General features: G+C 46.8%; 1 protein-coding gene across 1 annotated transcript in view; it reads left to right on the top strand.

The window, feature by feature from the left end:
- The first annotated feature begins 3,580 nt into the window (after positions 1-3,580).
- Positions 3,581-26,673, top strand: part of ELP6 (elongator acetyltransferase complex subunit 6) — a 42,591-nt gene continuing 19,498 nt past the window's right edge. The window contains 3 exon segments of the mRNA XM_074946480.1: positions 3,581-3,765; positions 12,316-12,394; positions 14,391-14,461. Coding sequence (XP_074802581.1) covers positions 3,712-3,765; positions 12,316-12,394; positions 14,391-14,461 — 204 coding nt within the window. The 5' untranslated portion in view covers positions 3,581-3,711.

Raw genomic sequence — 26,673 nt, 5'->3', positions numbered from 1 at the left:
CTGAGTTAAAGTGTTAATTTGCCTGTTTCTTTTCTTATCCTCAGCACTTGCTATCCAACCTGCTCTGAACTGGTCCCTTGTTAAAATTTCCTAGCCTCACAACACCCATAACCTCCTATGGCTTTAATGTGGCTTTACATAGCAGCCTGGAGGACTGATCAGCAATGATAGAGTAGTAACACTACTGTGCTAATAAACGATCGTCACATAAACACCACCTTATACTGGAAACCTACTGACTACTATACTTACCTAAATGCCTCCAGCTTCCATCCAGGACACACCACATGATCCATTGTCTACAGCCAATCTCTAAGATACACCCGCATTTGCTCCAACCCCTCAGACAGAGACAAACACCTACAAGATCTCTATCAAGCACTCTTAAAACTACAGTACCCACCTGCTGAAGTGAAAAAACAGATTGACAGAGCCAGAAGAGTACCCAGAAATCACCTACTACAGGACAGGCCCAACAAAGAAAATAACAGAACGCCACTAGCCATCACCTTCAGCCCCCAACTAAAATCTCTCCAGTGCATCATCAAAGATTTACAACCTATCCTGAAAAATGATCCCTCACTCTCACAGATCTTGGGAGACAGACCAGTCCTCGCTTATGGACAGCCCCCCAAACCTGAAGCAAATACTCACCAGCAACCACACACCACATAATAAAAACAATAACGCAGGAACCTATCTTTGCAACAAAACCCAGTGCCAACTCTGTCCACATATTTATTCAAGTGACACCATCATAGGACCTAATCATATTAGCCACGCCATCAGGGGCTTGTTCACCTGCACATCTACCGATGTGATATATGCCATCATGTGCCAGCAATGCCCCTCTGCCATGTACATTGGCCAAACCGGACAGTCTCTATGCCAAAGAATAAATGGACACAAGTCTGACATCAGGAATCATAACATTCAAAAATCGGTAGGAGAACACTTCAACCTCTCTGGCCAGTCAGTAAAAGATTTAAGGGTGGCAATTTTGCAACAGAAAAGCTTCAAAAACAGACTCCAACAAGAAACTGCTGAGCTTGAATTAATATGCAAACTAGATACCATTAACTTGGGTTTGAATAGAGACTGGGAGTGGCTGGGTCATTACACATATTGAATCTATTTCCTTAAGTTAAGTATCCTCACACCTTCTTGTCAACTGTCTAAATGGGCCATCTTGATTATCACTACAAAAGTTTTTTTCTCCTGCTGATAATAGCTCATCTTAACTAATTAGCCTCTCACAATTTGTATGGTAACTTCCAACTTACCTGTATGTGTGTATATATATATATATCTTACTATATGTTCCATTCTACCCAGCCGATGAAGTGGGCTGTAGCCCATGAAAGCTCATGCTCTAATAAATTTGTTAGTCTCTAAGGTGCCACAAGTCCTCCTGTTCTTTTTGAGTTATCTAGTATGAGAAAACCCCTGTATTTGGGATGTGAAGGGGTCTGCTCTGTTTGCAATGACATATTTTTGATTTGTTAATATCCTAGGAGACTGGAATATGTCAGTCAGGCATCTCAATTCCCTGAGCTGGGAAATCCAGGGAGGTAATCTAGGTAATCTACATATGTCTGCTTAGCCCTCCTACAAGTACAAGACATGAAGGAAACCCACGCTTTTAGTTCAGATTCCCTGCCACACTCTTGGGAATTATAATGAAAGCCATGAGATCAAACTGCTTAGTACTGTCATGCATTGCCTTTATTCATTGCTTTGTTTTCAAGATAGCAACTTGATTATATGCCGCATCATGACTTGATGATTATATGCCGCACCTATGGATTCCGTATGTCTCCACTTTTGATACTTATAAGGTTTGATGGGTTGTAAGTATAACAAATAAGCTGGAAGTGGAAGGAGGGCTTGGGGCAACCGTTTTAATAGTTGTATTTTCATTGGTTTAGCACAGTGACAAACCCCAAAATGTGAGGAGGGAATCTATTAAGAAAGGCAATAAGTACAATAGTGCTCTCCAGAGCGGGGTGGCACCTGGGACTCTGTAGGGACAAGGATGCCTCATGATAGCTGGGATTAGTCCTGAAGAAGGGTCCTGGCAGGAGAAAGAAGGGAGCGGAGATGGGAGGCAGAAATGGAAACATTTACTAGCACACCCAGACTTTGCAAAGCTCAATTTGGAGTGACCTGTGCTGGGCCCTCTTCAGCTCTGTCCTAAGTTATGAACCCACCATGTTGTTATTCTTATTGCCGTGCAGCTAGAGGCCTCACCCAGTTACTGGGGGCTGTGACAGGAATTGTCACCCCACGTGGGGGGGTGGTTGCTGGGGGTCGTGAGGGGGAATTGTCACCCCACATGGGGCGGTCACTGGGGGTCATGAGGGGAATTGTCACCACACGTGAGGCAGTGAAGGGAATTGTCACCACACGCAGGGTGGTTGTGGGGGCCATGAGGGGAATTGTCACCCACACGGGGGGGGGTCGCTGGGGGCCGTGAGGGGAATTGTCACCACACGCGGGGCTCTCGTGGGGGGCCGTGAGGGGAATTGTCACCCACACGGGGGGGGTCGCTGGGGGCTGTGAGGGGAATTGGGGTAGGATACAGAGGGACCTAGACAAATTGGAGGATTGGGCCAAAAGAAATCTGATGAGATTCAATAAGGATAAGTGCAGAGTCCTGCACTTAGAACGGAAGAATCCCATGCACCGCTACAGACTAGGGACAGAATGGCTAGGCAGCAGTTCTGCGGAAAAGGACCTAGGGGTTACAGTGGACGAGAAGCTGGATAGGAGTCAACAGTGTGCCCTTGTTGCCAAGAAGGCCAATGGCATTTTGGGATGTATAAGTAGGGGCATTGCCAGCAGATCGAGGGACGTGATCGTTCCCCTCTATTCGACATTGGTGAGGCCTCATCTGGAGTACTGTGTCCAGTTTTGGGCCCCACACTACAAGAAGGATGTGGAAAAATTGGAAAGAGTCCAGCGGAAGGCAACAAAAATGATTAGGGGACTGGAACACATGACTTATGAGGAGAGGCTGAGGGAACTGGGATTGTTTAGTCTGCGGAAGAGAAGAATGAGGGGGGATTTGATAGCTGCTTTCAACTACCTGAAAGGGGGTTCCAAAGAGGATGGATCTAGACTGTTCTCAGTGGTAGCAGATGACAGAACAAGGAGTAATGGTCTCAAGTTGCAGTGAGGGAGGTTTAGGTTGGATATTAGGAAAAACTTTTTCACTAGGAGGGTGGTGAAGCACTGGAATGCGTTACCTAGGGAGGTGGCGGAATCTCCTTCCTTAGAGGTTTTTAAGGTCAGGCTTGACAAAGCCCTGGCTGGGATGATTTAATTGGGGATCGGTCCTGCTTTGAGCAGGGGGTTGGACTAGATGACCTCCTGAGGTCCCTTCCAACCCTGATATTCTATGAGTCTATGATTGTCACCCACACGTGGGGCGGTTGCTGGGGGCCGTGAGGGGAATTGTCACCCCACACGGGGGGGGGTCGCTGGGGGCCGTGAGGGGAATTGTCACCCCACATGAGGCGGTCACAGAGGCTGGGGCAGCACAGCTCGGAGTTCGAGAGGGCGGGGCGCGAGAGAGGCGCATGCGTATTACATTCCACAGGGTCAGGGCCACGAGCCGCCGCGCGGCTTCCGAACGGCTCTCGCGGTCCCTCGGCGGGCACCGTACGGGCTGTGGCGAAGGGAGAGGCAGAGCAGAAAGCCTGGGGCAGGATGTTCGTTGAGTTGAACGAGCTGCTGAACGCCTCCCCGGAGAGGCCCGAGCAGGTGAGGAGGGGCTCGGTCCTGGCTGCCGCCCGCCACCATCCTGATGGGATGCGGGGGACCCGATCGGGCCTACGACTCCCAGGATGCACCGCTCGGTCACGGACGAGCAGCGCCTGCTGGGAGCTGTAGTCCCATCCCTGCCCCTCGGCTCAGGAAGGAGCGTTGCATGCCGGGAGCTGTAGTCTGCGTGGGGCCGCTCTGCCTGCTCGGGGAGCGTTGGGTGCTGGGAACTGTAGTCCCCGCGAGACCTGCTCTGCCCACGCGGGCCAAAGGGGGGCGTTGAGCCTGCGGGGCGCTAGCTGCCTCGAGGGGTCCCTGTGCGGGCTTGCTGGTGGCTCTGCCTCCTTCCCCAGGGCCCCTGGACAGACAGACGGACGACCCCCAGCTCCGCCTCCCCTTGGGGCTGCAGGTCCCAGGGGTTCCCAGACTTTCCCCCCTGAGGCCCACCCGTGCAGCTGCAATAGGCTCTGTGGCCCACTAGGAGCATGCCAATGCGGCGTGCTGGGACCAGGGCCGGCGAGAGGCTGAAGGGGCCAGGCAGGTGCCACAGCCAGTCCCTGCCGACACCCTCTGCCTCAGCAGCCCCCCGAGTGCCTCCTGGCAGCCCTGCCCCCGTCGCCCACCCAGCACCCTAGCACACCTCACAGGCACCCCCTGCCCAGGAACGAGGTAAGGGCTCAGGGGCAGCCAGAGCTAGGCAGAGGCAGGCGCTGGGGCCAGACCTGCTCGTTATCTTGACGGTCCAACTCATGGCTTTGTCCAGGCAGAAACAGAGCGGCACTGCTGAGTCCCGGTCCCTGGGGGGGCCACTGGACCGATACTACAGGGGGCCTGCCAGCCATGGTTTGTGGGGAATGGCCACGAATCCTCCAGCTGCTCTGGGAGCTGCCGCCTGTCAGGTTTGGCCCCTTTTCCTCACCCACCACTCGGCGGCTCCACTTTTCCCTCTGCTGCCCACTGCGAGTGCTGGGCTCCACCAGCCCTGGGTGGGGGCCGTCGCTGGTTGCCACTCTGCCAACGTACACATTTGGGGTGAGGGTTGGAGGGACCCCATGCCTCTCCCAACTCCGCCCATGGCAGACCACCTGGGACTGTGTTGTGGCCCACAGTTTGGGAACCCCCGCCCCAGATGACTCTGACACCCCCTTTGGGCTGCTGGATGCCCCCCTTAGTTGTGCTGCCTCATCCCTGGTGCTGTGGGATCCCTGGCTGGCTGGATGACCACCCTGCTTTGCTTCCCCTGGAGCTGCATCCCCCATGTGTTTCCAGTCTGCAGGTCCGGTCTAATCTTGCATCTTGGAAAGGCAATAAGCGGGGCCCAGTGCCCTTTCCTGTTTCTCCAGAGTTCCCCCAGCCTGTGGCATGAGGTTCTCTGAGAGGGGCTGTGACCCGTGTCCAAACCATGTTCTGAAGTGTCCCTAGCCTCTGTTTGCCAGAAGGCAGGAATGGGTAACAGGAGATGGATCACTTGCCTGTTACCTGTTCTGTTCATTCCCTCTGAAGGATTTGGCATTGACCACTGTTGGAAGAACTTAAGAACATAAGAATTGCCCTACTGGGTCAGACCAAGGGTCCATCTAGCCCAGTATCCTGTCTTCTGACAGTGGCCAGTGCCAGGTGCCCCAGAGGGAATGAACAGAACAGGTAATCATCAAGTGATCAATCCCCTGTTGCTCATTCACAGCTTCTGGCAAACAGAGTCTAGGAACACCATTCCTGCCCGTCCTGGCTATTAGCCATTGATGGACCTATCCTCCATGAATTTATCTAGTTCTTTTTTGAACCCTTTTATGGTCTTGGCCTTCACAACATCCTTTGGCAAGAAGTTCCACAGGTTGACTGTGTGTTGTGTGAAGAAATACTTAACATAAGAAAATAAGAATTGTCATACTGGGTCAGACCAAAGGTCCATCCAGCCCAGTATGCTGTCTACCGACAGTGGCCAATGCCAAGTGCCCCAGAGGGTAATGATCAAGTGATCAAGTACTTCCTTTTATTTGTTTTAAACTTGCTGACTGACAGGATACTAGGCTGGATGGACCGTTGATCTGACCCAACATGGCCGTTCTTATGTTCAAATTGTTTGAATATATGATGGAGCTGCCTGCGATAGTGGGCACTTGACTTATTGCCCCAGGAGGCCTCTTCCAGTCCTATGTTCTTATCACGTTCTGCTGTGCAATTCTCTTAGCCCCTGTGTCACTCCAGTTTGGAGAATTGAACATCCAGCATCCCTGTCCTTATGGTTATGAGTTGAGATATCTCCCCCTCCACTTCTCTGGATTCCCCCTTCTGCCATGCAGGGAAGACCAGGCATTACGGTTCTGATATTTCTTTGGCTACTTCCCCTCCAGCCTCCCTAAACCCTACATCGCCCTGTTCCCATCAGTACAGAATGCTGCAAGATCATCTTTGCTAGTTCTGAGCACATCACTACTCCCAGTAAATCATGTCAGTGGCTCCCTCTCTTTCACCAGACCCTGAGCTTGTCAGAAAATTTGCACTGGCGAAACTATTTTGATGTAGTTATATTGGTCCAAACCCCTAATGTAGACATACTACATCCTTGCAGCTTCATTCAGTAACTTACTACATTAATGTAATCATACTTGTGCACATTGGCTTACTATACACAAGCCCTAAGTTTAATTTTTTTGTCTTTACTTGCAAGGCCCTTCACAACTTGCCCCTCTCTTCTTGTGTCTCACTGTATCTCCATCTCAATTTCATTTGCTCATTTATCAGCTTCTTACGGAAACCTCCATGCCTTCTGCCACTATTCTCCTCCAAATCCCTCAAGACCCACTTCTGCTGGGACCCTTCTAAAAAACCAACCAATTAATGATGGCCAGGTTGGGGTAGCAATGTAGATACACATTTTTGTGAGTATTATTATAACTAAATAAAGCAAAAATCAGCTATCTGTATAATGTCTGTTCCCCTTCTCCCAATGCTTTGCATGTCATTTGCCTTTGTATGTCCCGTCACTCCTGCAAAGACTTATGCGTATGTATATCTTTATTCAAGTGAGTAGTCCCGTTATGTTACCCATATGTGTAAGTCTTTAGGATCAGGCCCGCACCTTGTAAGCTCTTTGAGGTAGTGGGGGACTGTAGTATCTTCCTATGTGTTTGCGTAGTGTCTAGCACAATGGGGCCTTGATCTAGATTGGAACCTCCAGGTGCTCCTGTAACACAAATAATAAATAAGGTATTTTTAAAAGATGGGGAGTGGTGCAATCCTTTTTTGACAAAAAACCTTTCAGGTTTCCATAATACACCCTAATGAACCCTCTCCTTACCTTCATTCAGGTCACTTTAACTCCCCCCCCCCTTCCCCCACCCCTTTAATCCCCAGTGAGACTTTGGTTTGTCTTGATTTAGGCCCCCATCCTGCAATCAGATCCTTGTGCGCAAACCCTTTGTACATGCGGGCTCCTGTTGACTTCATTTTGTCCGACTACAGGTAGAGCTGGTAGCTGCCTATAGTTAAGGTTGCCTGACACTTACCATTATAAGACTCTGTTTTCAGTTGTTTATAACTTTGCTAAACTTCTCCCATTCAGCCTGAAATTGTCCATGCCAGGTGTCCCCCTGAGGCTGAATTGTTGTGGTTTATTTGGCAATAAAAGCAAAGATTTTTGAATTATAAGTACTCTTTATTTGTTTCCACACAAGGTATGATACCTCATAGCACCTGCAAATCAACAGGCACTTTTATTAGTTCCTTACATTGAATCCTAGGCCTTAACAATCACAACTGCTTCCTAGCATACCAAATGTAATTAACCATTGTAGTCCCAAGCATAGCAAGAAATATTACTGGTTTTCATCTTCGAAGAGTTGCCTCAAGGCATCCTGATTCTTATTGCTCCACGTTGCGCCCCTCTAATAGCCCTGGTGTCTGGCTGCTCAAAATCAGCAGCCAGGCGTTCTGCCTTGGCAGTCCACCCCTGAGTAAACTATTCGCCCTTCCCTTCACAAATATTATGCAACATACAACACGTGGCTGTAACCATGGGAATATTTTCCTCATTCAGGTCTAACCTACCATATAGGCATTGCTAGTGTGCCTTTAATCGGCCAAACACACATTCAAGGGTCATTCTGCACCTACTCAGCCTGTTGTTGAACTGCTCCTTATCTAGGTTTCCCGTGTACGGCTTCACGAGCCACGGCATTAAGGGGTACGCTGGGTCTCCCAGGATCACTATGGGCATTTCAACTTTCCCTATGGTGATCTTCTGGTCTGGAAAGAAAGTCCCTGCTTGCAACTTTCTATACAGGCCACTGTTCCTAAAGATATGTGCGTCATGCACCTTTCCAGACCACCCCACGTTAATGTCAGTGAAATGCCCACAGTGATCCACAAGTGCTTGCAAAACCATGGAGAAGTACCCCTTCCGATTGATGTACTTGGTCACAAGGTGGTCCGGTGGCCAGAATTGGAATATGCGTACCATCTATCACAGTTAGGGAACGCCATCCACAATTTCACACATGTTGCCAAGAGTCATGGTCTTTCGCAGCAGGATGCGATTAATGGCCTTGCACACATGCGTTAACACAGTCCCAATGTTCGACTTCCGCACTCCCAGCTGGTTCACAACTGAACAGTAGCAGTCTGGAGTTGCCAGTTTCCACGCTGTGATCGCCACGTGCTTCTCCACCCAGAGGGCAGCTCTTATTCTGGTGTCCTTGCACCGCAGGGCTGGAGCAAGCTCAACACACAGTTCCAGCAAGGTGGCTTTCCACATCCGAACGTTCTGCAGCCACTGCTTGTCGCCCCAGACTTGCATAATGATGGGATCCCACCACTTTGTGCTAGTTTCCCAAGTCCAAAAGCGACATTCCACTGTGTTCAGCTCCGCCATGAATGCCAAAAGCAATCTAATGTTGCTGCTTTCCATGTCAGGACACCATGTTAAGCAACTGTGACTGCCGTTGCCTTTGTAGCTTCAAGATCAACTCCACTGCCACTCATGATGTGCTAGTGAGAGTTATCAGAACAGCGGAGAGCAGTGCGGGATCCATTCCTGCAGATAGATTTGTCAGGGAAAGTAGAAAACAAAGGACATTGAAAAATGCTGCAAACTGAAGACGGAAGCACATGGAATGCCGGGATGGAAAGCAGTGCATCATGGGGCATTAAGCCCGGACCCATGATGCGATGCAATCCCCTCCGCCTTCCCACAAGATCTAGCGGCAGAAGGGGGAGAGCTGCACTGTGGGATAGTTACCCACAGTGCACTGCTCTCATTGGTGATGCAAGTGCTGCAAGTGTGAACACACTATGCCTCCAGTGGAAGACAATGTGAAACACAACAGTGGTTTTCTTTAAGCGCTTTTTTATCAGCGATTAAGCTCTCGGCAAAAAAACTCTGCCAGGGTAGACATAGCCTAAGTGTTTATTATTAGTGGGAACAGACCTGTGGCATATTGCACAGCGTGCTGAAAGACAGGCTACAAAACCAGTTGTTTAATCTGAGATCTAGTTCTGTTTCCTTCATCATTGTAGTCGGGGAATTTATCTGGAACCATTCTAGCCACACTGAGTGCATGTTGCTCTGCGTCTTCCCCCTGGTTAGCTCATTTCTACAGTTGTTATGTTATCAGGGCATCGCAGGTCACCGACAAGAGAAATTATATGTCCATTACATGTATACAGACAGCATTTGGCCTTAGACCTTGGAGAACCGATTTGAAAGATTTCGTCGAGTAAGTTGCATTGTCACTTATGAAAGCAGATACTCTTGTCAAAGTTCACACTGTACTTTGAAATGGTTTTAATTATCACTTGAGAAATGTAGTGTAGTTAACAGCATCCAAATAAATGCAGTCGGTGAGCACTATTGTTAGCTTTCCTGTCTGTACGTCTTCAGCCTTGCCAGAAATAAAATCAAACAGAACACGCAGTACATGGTTGTCTTGTTCATCTGTGGACTCATCCGAAATGATTGCAAAAGACACATGAGTTAATTTGAGACTTTATCTCCTCAAAATGTGTAGCAAAAACCTTTGGAAGGTAGTCCTGTTGTAGCTTATTCGCACTTGGTAAGCAACCGGCATTTTCTACATTCCGTTGAATGAACTCATACAGCTTTGGGTGATCAAGTTTGTCCAATGGTATATTAGGACTTGCAAATGCATCCACAAGTTCCATTCTAGCTAAATGAGGGTCTCAGAGCTCTCTGTCATCTTCTTAGAAAGAGAAGAAATTGCTTTTGGAACTTTTCGTTTACCAGCAATGCACTCTCTGTAGCTCTCTTTCTGCTTTGATGGGTTTCCAAGTCTGTGGCGCTGAACCATTTCCTGACGTGTGTGATCCAATGAAACATTGCCGCTTGTATAAAAACGTTTGTCCTCATCGGCGTGTAGAATTTGGAAGCCAAATCCGCTGCAATCCGCTGCAGTAATCATTTTTGAGGTTTTTGATTGACTTTGGACACTCATTTTATAGTAATTGCATGTGTCTTCTGGTAGGCAGGCAATTGAGATCACTACACTACAAAACCTCCCCAATGTCCATATCTACCAATCAGTGAGTTGAGCCCTGAGTATGATTTGCTGCTGTAAAGTGTCAATCAAAAAATTCTGTCAAGTGCCTCACCTTTCTTTCTGTTATTATTGAAATAAGCTAATAATTGCCCCTGGAAGGGGGGGCAGTTCCCTGTACAATGTCCCCTCCCCAGGCAGCTGCAAAGGGAGGGGGATAGGAAGTGAGTGAGGAGAAGGAGGTGTGGAGCTATCTGCAGCCAGGAGAGATATCCAAGAGCAGTGCTGCAGGGAAAGAGCAAGTCCTGTCATGCCCCAGCCCTGCCTGGAGTAGCAGCTAGGAGCCCCCTGCTGGGATGCTCTCAGCAGCACAGGGAAGATTGGACACAACTCCACAAGCCTCCTGCAGCTGCAGGAACCTCAGGCTGCTGCCCAGTCCCAGAGAGCGTCCTGCAGCAGGGGGAGGCACCCGGAGGTTGGTTTGGTCGGGTTTCACGGGGAAGGGCGTATTTCACGGTCCCTGATGCATTTTTCATGCTGTGAAATTGGAAGGGCCCTACTTACCCGATCACGCCTCTAGGCGGAGTTCCTCCGGGCAGTGTCCACTGACTAACACCTTTGAGGAGCAGTGGGCGCTATCTGGGGTTCTCTGCTTGGTGTTCTCCTCTGGAGCCCTAATTTTCAACCTTTGACCTTATGCCTGTTCCTGTATTTTCATTTGTTGTCCCCTGTATTGAGTTGTGGCCTGGGTCCAATGGCTCCTCCCACTCGGTTGAGGGGGCGGGCCTAGACCTTCTTGTCCCAGTATTGGCAATTTATGCTACAGTTTGCGCGCCTCCCCCGCCTCCAATTTCTCACTACTGCTGCCACCAGTGGCAGACGGGTATTTAGTGTTTTACCGTCATGTTGTCTAGACCTGCTCTGAGTATAGTTAGACTACACACAGTGGTCAAAACTTCAGCAGCCACCTGCATCTTACTTACACTAATGTGCCTGCTATTGCTACTAACAGGGGAGCTACACCAGCAGAAACAACAGTAGGAAATTCTGGAGGGCAAAAGGCTAGGGCAGACGTAGCCACAGCGTCCAGTCACTGTGCTTTTGTAGTGTAGATGGGGCGACACTGACTAGAACTCCGTGGTGACAAACGTGTTTATCCTGAGCCCAATGCCAGCAGCAACAGGGTGTTAGTTTTCCAACTGAAATCAGCCTGCTACATCTGTGCTGGGCCAGAAGAAAACCTTAAAATAAATCGCAGACAGAGCTGCACCGTGTTTGAACAATATTTCTGTACCTGGCTACAGCTTTGGACTTGGCAGGGCTGTAGCACAATCTGGGCACACTTACCACCATTTGGTCCTGTTCATATTTCAAGACCAATCCATGCTGGGAGCCAATCATAGCTCTCCTAATGTGGTAGAATTTATAGAGGTAGATGGGACCTGAGTCTCTTCCTGAATCTAAGGGTTTTGTTGCTAATTGTAAGGGACGAATCTACAGAGGCAGCTTGAGGACCAGTCTGTACTGTGTAGGACTCTTCCCTGTAACCAGTCACAAATAGTAGTGGAGACCCCCTCATAGCTGTGTGCCTCAATCAACATAGATTCTGCCGCTTCGTAGTTGTGATGGAGGGAGGGAGATCAGCATTTTAATTTTGTCACCTAGAATCATAGAAGATTAGGGCTGGAAGAGACCTCAGGAGGTCATCTAGTCAAACCCCCTGCTCAAAACAGGACCAACCGCAACTAAATCATCCCAGCCTGGGTTTTGTCAAGCCAGGCCTTAAGAACCTGTAAGGATGGAGAGTCTACCACCTCCCTAGATAACCCATTCCAGTGCTTCACCACCCTCCTAGTGAAATAGTATTTCCTAATATCCAACCTAGACCTCCCCCACGGCAACTTGAGATCATAGCTCCTTGTTCTGTCATCTGGTACCACTGAGAACAGCCGAGCTCCATCCTCTTTGGAACCCCCCTTCAGGTAGTTGAAGGCTGCTATCAAATCCCCCCTCACCTCTCTCCTTTCTTTAAGGTTCTCTGCTCATTGTTTTCCAGGGGAAGCTCACATTGCTGCGTGACACCAAGACAGATGGCAGCTTCCTGGTGCACCACTTCCTCTCCTTTTATCTCAAAGGTATGTGAGAACGTGGAGCTCTGCAAAGAAGATGTGACTTGCTTGGCCCTGGTAGAATCATCCAGCCGACACATGAACTATGTCTGATGGAATAGAGCTTGGTTTTAGGGAGACTGTGCCCTCCTTTGATTAGAGCAGGACACTGGGAGTCGGACCTCTATTCCTAACTTGTCTTTGGGCTTTCTCTGTGACCTTGGACAAGTCATTTAATCTCTCTGTGGTTCAGCTTCACCATCTGCAAAATGCATAGCATACTTGGACGTAGGGATGTTGTGAAATTAAATGAATGTTGTAAAACGCTCTGGCTTGTTAGGGCTGGAAGTTGCTATATAACATAAGCTTATTCACTACCCACACATTTTGAAATGTAAAAGGAATATTATGTAACAAATATCAACAAACTTTCTGATACATGACTGTGTTTAAAAAAGAACAAACAAGAACCCAGCCCAAATGGCAAGTTGAGTAATAGTGTCTCTCGTGCTAATGATTCACCTGCTACAGCAGAGCAGGCCTGTCTAGTTGAATTGTTTTAAATACTATTGTGAGGAGCCCTGGACTTTTCCAAACCTCTTATGGCAAAGCTGCAGTTCTGGATAAATCGGTTTGGATTGTGACGTAATGTGGCTCTCTGGAACCAGCCTTCTGAACCTGCATTGATGTTTAGCACATAGGGGCTGGTGCATCAAATGCTGTCCTCCGTTATGCCTGCGTATCCTGTTGCACTCAGTGGGGTTGCATGGGTGTCCCTGAGGGAAGAATTTTGCCAAACTTTTCCTTCATTTGAACTGAATGTAAAATATTGAGTGCTTTTGAAAATGAAGGATGTATACAGCTGCATATTGACCTATGCACCGTGCAGGCTTCCCATCCTGGGTTTCTAATGGACTTCAGTTCTGATCCTCAGCACTCCCTTATAATGTAGTTCTGTGTCCTGACCCAGCTCTGTCAGTGCACTGCATTTCTGAGCAGCAAACACCCTTTGCGGTCCTGGAATCCCTCACAGTATTCCATCCATGTGCCACAATCCTGTCCTCTTAGTCCTGAGACCCACCCAAAGCTACCATGCTTGCTCCTCTGCTTTAGCAGTGGGTGCTATAGGAACACCCAGATAGAGAAGCTTTGCCAGTGAACCTCAGTCCAGCCTTGCAACACCCCCTGTTTCAGTGCTGGGTCCCACCGCAACTCTGCCAGTGATCCTCAATCCTGATTGGTAGCACATCCGTATTGTTTGAGTATAATGTCACTGTCTAGCAGAAACTGCCCAACTGGTTGGTGGCTTTCTGACATCATTGAACATTCACTGCAGGCTAAACTGACCCAGCTCAACTCATTTTACCAAGTCACTGTCTCCAATGGGGAGAAGCAATTGCATCGAATTAATTCCATGTGCCCCAAATCTCAAAGACTGTGTTTCTGATGGATACTGGGTTTTATGTTCCTCAGACAGCCAGGGCCTTTATTTTCCAAAACCCGTATGTTTAAGAAGTCTCTTAAAGAGACTTCTTTGTTGAAACTTCTCATTTATCATTATGTCCAAGCTTGTGAATCTGTCAAGACAAGGACTAAACCATGTGCGTGCCTCATGATAGCCAAATGAAAGGGTCTTTTGATACTCCAAGAGATGTTAATTCAGCAGACAAGACCATGTCTTGGTGTGGCCCATAGTCCTTATTTTAAAGACTCTCCAGTGGTAGAGAATGCTTGGGGCTCCCGTGGCAGCAGGGAGGGGAGACATAAGAGGCTTTCTAATTTTTTTTTTTTTTTTTTTTTACTGAACAAAGTTTTCTTTAAATGGGGGAGAGATCATCAGTTTAAAGGTTTAAAATAAACTTACATTAAATTTGAGCCAGCAACTCCATTGGGGGGTGAAAGTCTTCTCCCCTTGGGCTCTTTTTGATAGGCTTTTGGTTGTCTGACTCTTCTTCATTTCAAATGCCTTGAGAGTGGGAGCTTACAACACTGAAGGGATAATGTGTCTTGTCTTATTTCCCAGCTGGCTGTAAAGTCTGTTTTGTGGCCCTGCTCCAGTCCTTCAGTCACTATAACATCATAGCACAGAAGCTGGTAAGTCTCTTGGAATATGATCATAAGTACCATTCATGCTTGAGTAGTGTGGTTACGGCTTGTAGCCTTTGGAAGCTACTGCCACTTGAGGGCAATGCCATTTCTGTTCCATGAAGGTCTGATTCTGGTCAGTAACACAACTCAGTTTTTGTCCAGTAGAAAGCAGCGGTAGGCACAAACAGGATTTTCTATACATAACTTGCATGTTCATCCCCCCCCAGATCTGAATCTTTTACAATGCATGGGTCTGATCCCATGAAGCACTGAGCATACTCAATTCATTTTGAAATCGATGGACGTTGTGGATGTTCAGGATTGAGCCTGAATTCAGGGCTTGCTTTTCCCTCCATTGAAAATAGATATTTAGCACGTGGCTCCTGTTACAGGGTTAACTCTTTGATGTACATTGTTATCTTTTCTAAGCACGATCATTTTTGTGAGAAGGATGTTTTAAATGTGCAGGGAACTAGCAGACATTTCTCAGAGGAAAGCTTTTGATTCAACTGGGGCAGACTTAAAACACTGATTAATTCTGTTAAAAGTTTAGTAAGAGACTGTATCTAAGAACCAAAGTAAGCTTAGGTGTAAGTGGGTGCAGCTCCACTGACCTCAATGGGCATTTAATATACTTACTCCCAGGTTCAATTTGGCCCTAAATACTGGGATCGAAAGCATTTTTCAGGTCTGGCAGATTGTTACCAGCTGTCCAAGGTTAGGAATCCTTGAGAACTTTGATACTGGGCTCAGTGGTCCCCATATTTGTTATATGGAGAGGGGGACAGGTAACCAAATCCACATGTGGCCAATCTCCTCTTATATATATCCCTGCAACGTGCTGCAGCTGGGTTAGACCTAAGCTTAGGGCTGTGCTGAGTGAATATGGCAATGGAACGGAATGGATAACATAGCATTCTACCTACTCAGTGGTTTGTGTGTTAGGCCCAAAATAAGGCAGAGCACTGGCTGTGTATATGAAATCTGTGGAGCATCTACTTGTGGCCTTGGGAGAGCTGGCTGGTCATGTGGTAGAAACAAGGAGGAGTGTTAGCGTCTGCTACATAATATTAAAAGAAGCTAAAAATACATTAAATGCAGTTCAGGCAAGCAATTGGTGTAGTTGCTGCAGGGATGTTATGTGACTGCAAATTGGTGGGGAGATTGGACCATGAAATAATATCTTTATTAAGGCGTAGTCCGTGCGACGAAAAAGGTTCAGAATCCCTGAGATGGAGCAATCAAAGTCACTGACATGCTCCTGCAGAGTGGGCTGGAAAGCCATTGTTATTGTAGAAAAAGATCAGTTCAACCATCACATCCATCCCTGAGCAGCCAGTGCAGGGTTACTCTCTGCAGTGTGTGCTTCAGGCCTAGGTAACTCAAGTATGGGATTTCTTCTTGGGGAAGCTTGGTTACACAGGTGATTGGGAGGGTGGGGGAGGAGCACTAGAAATGTCTGGAGAAACTGAACAATCTCAGAGAGATTCCAATTAGGAAGTCCTTAACATTCATTCTAAACATCATCCTTTAATGAACTTCATCCAGTTACTTGTAGGTAAACCTTGTACCACCTAAAGACATTCCTCTGCCTCTTTGGTGTTTACACCTTGTGTGCAGTTACCGTTTCCCCCTTAGTCAATGCTTAGCCAAACTGCATATATTTAGCTCTCTCAGTCTTCCTTCATAAATCTGAGTCCCTCCATCAACTTAATCATTTTTGTTACTCTTCCCTGAATTCCTTCCCTCACCTCTGGCAGCATTAAACGAAACTAAATCTAGCCTGGTTGGTGCAGTTTCATTAGTGCTATAGCGAGGAACACTTGCTGCCTCACTGTGTAACACAATGCCTTTGTATGCAATTCAAGATTTCATGGGCTTATTTGATAGCATTCTTCTTAGTGTATGTGCAACATGCTTCAGGTGACCAGGATTCATCACCGAATTTAGTCCGCTGGTTGGATCATTAGCTTCCCTGGCTTGGGCTGGGTACTGACTGGGAGTCCGAGATGAACGCTGATCCATGTCCCCTTTGATTACATTGAAAGCCCATATCTATCTAGTTTTCTGTCTGCTGTCCCAAGTCTGTGGATCTGTGTCTACATTGCTGTCAGCGGCATGAGTGCAGCACATGCAGACATACCCGAGCTAGCTTGCTTGAATAACAACAGCAATAAAGCTTGGCAGCAGGGGCTGTTCAAGCTCGCCCAGAACCCTGGGTATGTACTCGAGAGGCTAGCCCATGCTGTCATGGTTTCACAGCTAGCTAGCTAGCATGTCTACATGTGTTGCACTCACATGTCTGATTGTGGTGTAGACAGACCTTACGTTGTGATGTACCAAATTGGTTCTAGGTGATTCTTGGTTTTTAACAATGAGTTAGAACACCTTACAATTTCAGAATAACATAATGGGATGAAGGGGCGATATTTTATAATATTTTTATGAGATTGTGCCTCAGTTTCTCCTATATGCTGAACTATTACGCAGTGGGAGTGGAAACATCTGTTTGCTCTCAGGGCAGGCTAAGAGAGAGAGGTGTGATTGTTGCCTAGCTGTCTGGGCCTTGGCCCCCATATCAGAGGAGCATTTGAAAAGATGGTGGCAAATGCAGTTGCCCAGCCATTGACATCAACCAACCAACAACCCAGAGGGATTTGGATTTTCCCACCTCTCTGCAGGAAGACTGAGCAACATTCTCCACCTGGAGAACAAAGGACTGGGAAGGTGTGACGTCGGGGGGGCGGGGAATAAGAGCTGGCTGCTAGCAGGAGTCAGGGCTCTTACCTGGAGTATGACCAAGGAGGTCAGAGGGAGAGACAGAGCTTGAACAAAGGGGTTCACTACAGTTTGGCTGGGCTCAGGGCTAACCAGAATGGACTGTGCTTTAACCTTCAGTTCACTGTGGTACCCACAGGACTTCCTATGCTGTGTTCCAGTTAATGAATAAACCTGCCTGTTTTGACAATGCTGTGTGAGTGTCACTGCAAATGCTGGGCGAGGTGCATTAATCCCTGCAGAGTGTACAAGTCTCCAGGAGTCTGTCTCAGTTGGACTCACTGAACAGAGCTCATGGGTGAAGCCGGGGTGCTGAAGGCCCAGAGTCCAGTCTAAAGAGGCCGTGAAGCTATCACAGACTGTTCCAAAGTTGGGAGCATAGCACTGATTGTGTGGAGCCGTGATATACAGTAAGATGGCGCTTCTCTAGGACCTTCCATCTTTGGCTCTCCAAGCACTTTGCGAGCATTACAGAATTGTCTTTCAAAGCCCAGTGAAACAGGCAAGTATTGTGCCTATTTTATAGATGGGGAAGGTGAGGCATGGAGAGGGTAAGTGACTTCCCCAAGGTCAGCAGTAGAATTGGATATAGAACAGGCAAGTAGCAGACAAGACCAATTTGGTCAACTTAATGTACCCTCTCTACATAAAAGCACATCACTGGAAACTTATTATGTCTACTTTAAGATGAGGTATGATGTGATGCTGCTACGATGGAAATGGGGATAAACAGTGACACATCAACACATTAAAATGACCATTTTGAAATAGTTGCATTTGTTTGTTAGCTTCATGGTTATGTATTATTTCAAGAAATAAAATTGGATTTCTTTGTGACTTCAGAGCAACACGACAATCTGAAGGGTGAAACAAAATCTAATAATTTGTACGGGTATCACTGAAAGGTAATAGAGCTGGGGACATTTCTAGTCAACATCATTATCATCATTTTGTTTATGGTCTCTGAGAGTGGAGGGGGGTGACCACAGTCCTCATTTCTTGGCATGTCCACAGTTGGGTGAAGCGACGATTGTTCTGACTGCAGATACAGTTTATTGTGCACCAATCTCTACTGCTGCAGGCACCGATAAGGCCTTGTAGAAGCTCAGATGCCACTGGGCCCTTGAAGAATCCGGGAAATAGTTCATCATCCACATTTTTCCACCCGTGTGGCAATGGTGATCCAATATCTGGTTTACCTATGTGTGAAGACATACAGTCTTTAAAAAGAAAAGGAGGACTTGTGGCACCTTAGAGACTAACGAATGTATTTGAGCGTAAGCTTCCGTGAGCTACAGCTCACTTCATCGGATGCATGTAGCTGTAGCTCACGAAAGCTTGTGCTCAAATAAATTGGTTAGTCTCTAAGGTGCCACAAGTCCTCCTTTTCTTTTTGCGGATACAGACTAACACGGCTGCTACTCTGAAACATACAATCTTTGTTTGCCATGATGCTCTTTTGACATGCTCTTCAAAACTATCCTCATATGGTGGGAATTTGGCCAGTGACTGGTCCTTTTTGATGTGAGGCACAAGTAATTCAGAGCTCTGTGGGTCTCCTTTTCTTTCCCGCTCTGGTCATACAGCCCTGCTACCAACTTACTTGCTGCAGAAATTGCGGCTTGTCTGTCACCTTCTACCAATTTGGCAAGATCGCTGAAGTGGTAAGCTCTCTTCGTTTTGACAATATTAAACACATATTTTCCCCCCAGAACCATATAGGGATGACGCAGAGTCGCATCCTGTTAATGCATGTACAGCAGAAGTCAGGAATAAGTGCATCATAAATCGCATGCTCAGGTATGAAGCAACAGCTTGTCAGCTGTGCTGGTAATGATGTCTATTTCAAACCACATGTTATGTATGTGCTATTTTTGGAAAGTACTAAACAGCAAAGACCAAAATGTCGGTATCAGGACACTAAGACCCAAAAGCCATGATGGCACATACTGCATGCAGGAGGATCCTTGTATCTGCTTCCTCTTGAGTACTGGACAAATCTTGGGTTTCTTCAGCACCTCTACTCATGACAGACTTTGCTACTTCATCATTAGAAAAGCTTCCTGCAAGAAGGAAGGCATCTATTGGGTTTGCACCATATATTTACACACGAATTTTGCAAGTGACTGCTTGTTGAATGCCATGTTTAGAAACTTTTTCCATGGAGGCACAGGTTGTTCACCAATCACCTGATATTTCTTGCACCCAACCGTAGATCCTGTCCGGTGCTGACTTTCTGCAGTTTTCACAGAGTTACTGTTGCCATATCTGTCAAAGACTTAGATTACAGAATTAGCTTTGTCAAATCCTTTTAGGATCTGCCTCAACGACTCAGCAGCCAGTTCATGGAATGTGTGGAATTCGTTTCCAGACATCATTTGTGTGATAGCCGTGTATGCTCCGATTTTTGTTTGCATGGATTCTTTCCTCTTGAGCTTCCAGCTGATGCCCTCATTCAGCTTTGTCTGTTCTTATAGTTGTTCCCTCACCATGGAAAAGGGACATAGGCACAGGTCCTGTTGGGTGACTGAGAACAGTTGCCATTGAAACATCATCTCTGCATCTTGCGAAGGACGTGGCTCTGTGGAAAACAATTTCTGGACAGACAGCTCTTGTGACTATTCCTCCCTTGCCAAGCTTTAATTTGGTCATCTTGACCAAGTCACTAAATGTTCTGATACCAGATTTCTTGACTGGGCTGATGAAGCTGTGTGTCCCATCAGAATCAAGTGCACCTTTCATAAATCTCTCCATTTGTTCTTCACCAACACCTGTTTCAGTAGAGACTCTTGCACATCTCATGTTACATGCAGTAGATATGCTGGTAAGCACCTCTGGATGTGATTTAGGATGAAATGGGTTTGTTATATTGTTGATGACATGGTTGGAAAGAGCTGTAACATGATCTTCACTCCTTTTCAGTGCAGAGGCAAGGACTTGTTTGTAGACTTTGTCTTAACTACTTCTTGTTAGGCTATTTCTTTCTCTCCTAGCCTTTACATATTCGTAATATGAAGCTGTGTATTGTCATCTCTAACGCTAATACTGACCTGTGCATAAGTGTCACTGAATTAAAAGGCAAGTTTCTAGAATATTTCAAAGGCTACTACTGCATGTATAGGTAATTACAAATTAAAACCTTCTACCGTGTAAACTAGATGCTACGTTGTATGTATAAAAGCTTGCAAATGGAGAGGAAGCATTACACTAGGAATTCATTTACATTGTATCTACCCCTGTACAGTACAAACTGTGGACACGCAAGCTACTGCTACTGGTGCACAGCCTTCAGTGTGAGACTGATCTGGCCAGCAAATTTCAACTGGAAACACACACAACTATTACAGTCACTTGTGAATACTTTGACAATTAAGGATCATAGAATCATAGAATATCAGGGTTGGAAGGAACCTCAGGAGGTCATCTAGTCCACCCCCTAAGTAGAATATCTGATGTGAAAACACTTCATGTTGGTATATTTCAAAACGTTGATATTTGCTGTTTTTTGCCACATGCTAAACAGCTTCTTCATTTCTGAAGAAAAAAATACTTGCCCATGCCAAACCATCCAAAATATGTTAATACATTGTGGTTTGGGAGCTCTGACCAATAAACACCACATTAAGGTGTTGATATTAACTTAAACAGTAAAAACTGGAGCTATAGTCATGTTGCAATATTTCTGGAACTATGGAAAAAATGGCTCTCTCATTTTGGGTACTATTGTTTCACCTCATCTACAGGCTTATGGCACTACTTGATAGCTCCACATCATACCCCATGTAAACATTCATAAAATACGCTTTCAAGTGATATATGATGTGGGTTTGTGTATGGTGAGTACATTACACTCCAAAAATAAGGCCCTTTTTGAAAAATTTCCACATCCCTCTTGGTTCCCAGTACACCAGTCTCTTGCAGACACACCTCAGTCCATCTAGTGGCCCAAAATTTTGGCTGGTACTTTTCAGAGGATAAGTCCGTCTCTTCTAGCATGGCTGCCTGAACCATATCATAGTCCCCTGGTCACTACCATGCAGGCTTCCTGAGCTTCCCCTGTCAAGTAGGGTGCTAGCTGTAGGGCCCAGGTTCCCTTTTCCAAACCTGCACCCATAGCTACTCTTTCAAAAGTGACCAAGAATCTGTCAGGGTCATCCGCAGGGCTTGTCTTACAGAGGCCTACCACCTGTGTCTGGTCGTCGTACTCTGCAGCAGGACTCACCACACCTTGGAGTATCTGCTGCTGTGTGGGGGTTTGTTCTTGAATAAAATCCTGCGGGCTTTTCTGTTGCTCAGCCTGCCCTGCAACAGGGATTGTCTGTCCAGGTGGTGGGTGTGCTGGAAGGCTTGCAGGGTCTTCTGCATCTCCTCCTGCTGTTCTCAAAGCCATTGCAATGTCTTCCATTGCCTCGACTGGTGAGCCTCTGCACCAGCTGCCCTGTCAGGTTCTTTGTCAGCATGAATAAGGCAGATCCTGGACAAGCCCACTCTTGTGACAGGGCACGGCCCTCTGCTCCCGTCTTCTGTAAGTGACTCTGACACCTCTGCTCTGTAACCACCACTGTGTACTTTATTTGTGTTTGTTTTAGTTTTATCAGCCATTACCCTCTTTTAGTTCCGTGCAGCAATTCTCTTTACAGTGTCATATAGTCATAAGAGAGGGAAGGGATCTCTCCACCCAGAGACCTTCCTTTGGCCCCGCCTAGCCCCTGTACTTCCTTCCTGTGCTCCTTTTCCACTCTTGTAGTTAACTGGATAATTAGCTTCTCAGATCTCCCCAGCCCAGGCTGCTCTAGTAATTAGTCACTCCTTCCCTCAGTCAGGCCCTCTCCAGGGGAACTAATTGGATTTCCAGTGACCAGAGTGCTGGTTCAGCTGCTGGGTCTCTGCACTCTGTCACAAGGGTGGGAAAGATGCTTGTAAAGCTGATGTGTTCTGTGCCATGGCCAGTGGGTTGGGTTTGGTGCTTTATAAAGCAATTGCAGTTTGCTTATTTCATTTATTTATTTGTTTTGTATTCCCAGTGCACACAGGGGCCTTAATCACAGACCAGGACTCACAGTGCTGGGCACTGTAGGAACACAGAACAAAAAGATGGCCCCTGTCCCAAGAGGCCTACAATCAAAGTATAAGGCAAGAGACAAAAGTTAGTGCCCAATTATTCCCTTGTAATAGGAGATAAACAGGCTGAGAGCTCAGACCTAATGTGATTGGAATGAGTTTTCCTTGGTAAGATGATGAGGTTTCATGTAAAGTTTTATTTTCTCCTCCCATTCACACATTCTTAGGACGATTTTAGTAAGAAAATAGCACCTACAAATTAGATTTCCACACGTCAGCCCAAATCAGCCTCTGGTGGACTCTGCTGGTTCTGTGGCTGCTGTGACAGGGAGCAGTTCTCACTACGGCTGAGGCAGCTGGAGCGGGGAGATTTGCAGCCAAGCTGGCAACTCTGTCTACCTTGGGGAAAACGCATCATGTTAGAAACTGTGTTAATTAACATGATGTTAAACATCACTTAGCAGCTATGGTAGACAGAGAAAGTGCCCTAGGGATAACCATGTCCAGCGGTGAGCGTCCTTGTTTACATTAAGGGGAAAATCATGTTGGTTAATATGATTTCTAATCTGATGCAATTTCCCAGTGCAGACAAGGCCTGTGTGTTTGTTATTAATAGGTGTTGCTGTCATCTCTCTCTCCTGGGAAACTCTGAAAAAGTGAGAGAACAATGAGGATTAGTTGGAGCATGTGTGTGATGCAAATTGAAATGTTTTGTTCCTCACTGCTCTGAACAATGGTTTTGTCCTTAAAGGGATGTGCTGAAAGGAACAATCCAGTTCTTCCATGGGGAATTCCAAGAGAGAGTTAAATCTATTGATAGCTGTCAGCTGACCTCCTGACTTTGGGCTCAGTTCTCTGAGTTAATCTTATAATATAACTTCAGGATTCTCTGTGTGGATGGTCGTCCTTGAATTCCTCGGAGGCTCTTTGACATTGAAGGCTGTGCCATAGACTATTTAACCCTCCTGGATTTGCAATAAGATCTTGGATCTGACGCAGAGGTTACATCAACTTCTGTCTAAATTAACACACTGTCAATCTTAATACAGGTGTTCCTTGGATGGATAGTTTCACTATTAGACGTGGGCCTTGTTTACAATGGGGATTTTCCCCAATTACAACTATCAGTGTAGCTGCACTAGCGCAAACCCCTACTGGAGGCAGGCTAAACCGCAATCTGCATGGGTGCAGCTTACTCTGATTTCACTCACCAGTTCAAATAATAGCATGTATGGTATTTTTGCTTGTCTGTATTAGGGTTTTGCACCTCTGGCTGAAATCTCCAGTATAGGCAAGGAAGGCCCTTTTGTTGGGGAGGGGCTATTATAAAAAGCAGTATCTGGTAGCTCAGCACAGGATTATTAATTGTACTTAAGAATCAGGTTACACCAGTGGAAAACTTGGCCCACAATCTCTTTTATTACAGCCTTAGTGCGGTGATCACAGAATCATAGAATATTAGGGTTGGAAGAGAGCTCAGGAGGTCATCTAGTCCAACCCCCTGCTCAAAGCAGGACCAACACCAACTAAATCATCCCAGCCAGGGCTTTGTCAAGCTGGGCCTTAAAAACCTCTAAGGATGGAGATTTCACCACCTCCCTAGGTAACCCATTCCAGTGCTTCACCACCCTCCTAGTGAAATAGTGTTTCCTAATATCCAACCTAGACCTCCCCCACTGCAATTTGAGACCTTTGTTTCTTGTTCTGTCATCTGCCACCACTGAGAACAGCCTAGCTCCATCCTCTTCGGAACTCTTCAAGTAGTTGAAGGGTGCTATCAAATCCCCCCTCACTCTTCTGCAGACTAAATAACCCCAGTTCCCTCAGCCTCTCCTCGTAAGTCATGTGCCCCAGCCCCCTAATCATTTTCGTTGCCCTCTGCTGGACTCTCTCCAATTTGTCCACATCTCTTCTGTAGTGGGGGGACCAAAACTGGATGCAATACTCCAGTTGTGGCCTCACCAGTGCCGAATAGAGGGGAATAATCACTTCCCTCGATCTGCTGGCAATGCTCCAACTAATGCAGCCCAATATGCCATTGGCCTTCTTGGCAACGAGGGCACACTGCTGACTCATATCCAGCTTCTCATCCACTGTAATCCCCAGGTCCTTTTCTGCAGAACTGCTGCTTACTCTGAAGTGACTCTCCAAAGAGAGCATGGTATGTTTCCCTGTTTCTTGTCTCATTGACTCTAGAACAAAGTTTGCTCAATTTACAAGATAAAAGATGTTTAGTTTTCTTTTAAGTGCCAGCACTGCCAAGTCAAAGCTGGGTTCCTAGCGCCTGCTCTGCTGGTGATGACCTGCCATCAGAACTCTTAACAGTTCCACTGCCGTTGGACAAGTAACAGTAGAGGCCTGCGCCCTCTCCTTGACCAGCAGCAGCTTTTTACCAGAGACAAAAGTCATGGAAACTTGTTCTGGTCATTTAAAGTTGCAGACGAGATTCTGAATACATCCAGAGGAGCAGCGTCATTGAAATCAGTATGGTTTTGTAAGCTCTTTGGGGGCAGGGATTGCGGTTTTGTATGTGACGTAGTACCTCACACAATGGGACCCTGGATTTTCAGACCACAAGAGACCACTAAATATCGCATGCCATTCTATTTTACCCAGATACCTCTACGTTGAGCCGAAAGATTTTAGTTCTACTAAAGTGTTTCAGACCCTGCGAGACAGGCAGAGAACAGGAGAGATCAAGGTGCCACCAAATGCCTGAGGCTTCTGCAATGGGAGGGAATTGATTAGGTGTGATCTACCTGGTTTTCCCAGCTGGCAATCTTTGGCCCATGCTATAGAGGAAGGTGACCCCCACTCCCCCCAAGGTATCTGCCAGTCTGACCTGGGGGTAAATGGACAGATTTGGATTCGGGCAGGCATTGATTTGACCCTAAATATGTGATAACGACATGCCAGCCAGGCATCTAGACAGAGGATTCTCTGTACCAAATCAGAGCTCTGGTCCACCCTGTCCGGTCTCCCATCTCCAGCTCTGGCCAATCTCTCATGCTTCTGAGGAAGGTGAAGAGAAACAAACCCAGAATACAGCTGGCTAATTGTGCTTCAGGAAAAAACCTTCTTTCCTGATCCCTACAGGATGAAGCCATGGTCTTTAAGCAGAGCTGCAAACATTATGAGCATGTTAAGGGCAATGCAGGCAATTCTGTTCTCCCCGTGACCCATGAAGGAAGGCAGTGAACAGGAGGATTCATAGATTCCAAAGCCAGAAGGAGTCCTCATGACCATTCAGCTTGAGGGCCTCCCTCCCCACTTAGAATTTCTCCAAGAAGCTAGAGTAAAGAATATCTTTTAGAAAGATTTCTAATCTTGCCTTAAAGGCTCCAAGCAATGGGGACTCCACCACCTCCCCTGGTAAACTGTTTCAGTGTCTAATCACCCTCCCTGCTAGGAAACTGCATCTTATTACAAGGTTGAATTTGTCCAACTTCAACGTTCAGACACTGGACCTTGCTATGCCTTCTTTAGCAAGGTTGGAAAGCCCCCCACCGTCAGCTCTCTTGTCCATGTGTCAGTACCTGTACACAGTGATCATGTCACCTCTCAGCCTTCTCTTTGATAAGCTGAATAAGTTGAGCTCCTTAAGCCTTACACTGTAGGGCTTGTTTTTCAGTCCCCGGATAATTTTTGTGGCCCTCCTTCTTGAAGTGTGGACACCAGAACTTGACACAGTATCCTAGTAGCAGTCTTACTAATGTAGTATACAGAGTCAAGATCACGTCTCTTCCTCTACTTGATATTTCCCTTCTTACACATCCAGGGATTGCATTAGCACTTTTTGCCCCAGCCTTGCACAGAGAGTTCATGTTGAGGTGATTATCTATGATAATCCCTAAGTCCTTCTTGAAGTCACTGCTTCCCAAGAGAGAGGCGTAGTCTACACTACAAAGTTAGGTCGACATGTCGCCTTGCATTGACTCAAATTTGTCTCCTGTCAGTGTAAGTGCCCAGTAAAACCACCTCCCTGAATGGCACAGAGCTATGGTCGACGCAGTGGGAGTGTAGACACTTCATGACCTATGTCGACCATAACGGTCCTCTCACAGCTGTTCCACAATGTCAGACATAAGCTTTCGTGAGCTACATCCGATGAAGTGAACTGTAGCTCACGAAAGCTTATGCTCAAATAAATTGGTTAGTCTCTAAGGTGCCACAAGTCCTCCTTTTCTTTTTGTAGAAACATGGACATCTATGAGCAGATTGCATGGGGGAGGCAGGCGAAGGGGTATGACAGGGCTCAGCAGCAGTGCCATGTGAAAGCAAAGGAACTGCAGCAGGCGTACCAGGAGCAGTAGCGTAGCTAGGGGGGCAGCGGCCGCTCCCCCACTGAGCACAAGTGGCGCCTTGTCAATGTCTTGGTG

The sequence above is a fragment of the Natator depressus genome, chromosome 2, assembly GCF_965152275.1.
Source record: "Natator depressus isolate rNatDep1 chromosome 2, rNatDep2.hap1, whole genome shotgun sequence".
Lineage (NCBI taxonomy): Eukaryota > Metazoa > Chordata > Testudines > Cheloniidae > Natator > Natator depressus.
This window is presented reverse-complemented; position numbering and strand designations above follow the sequence as displayed.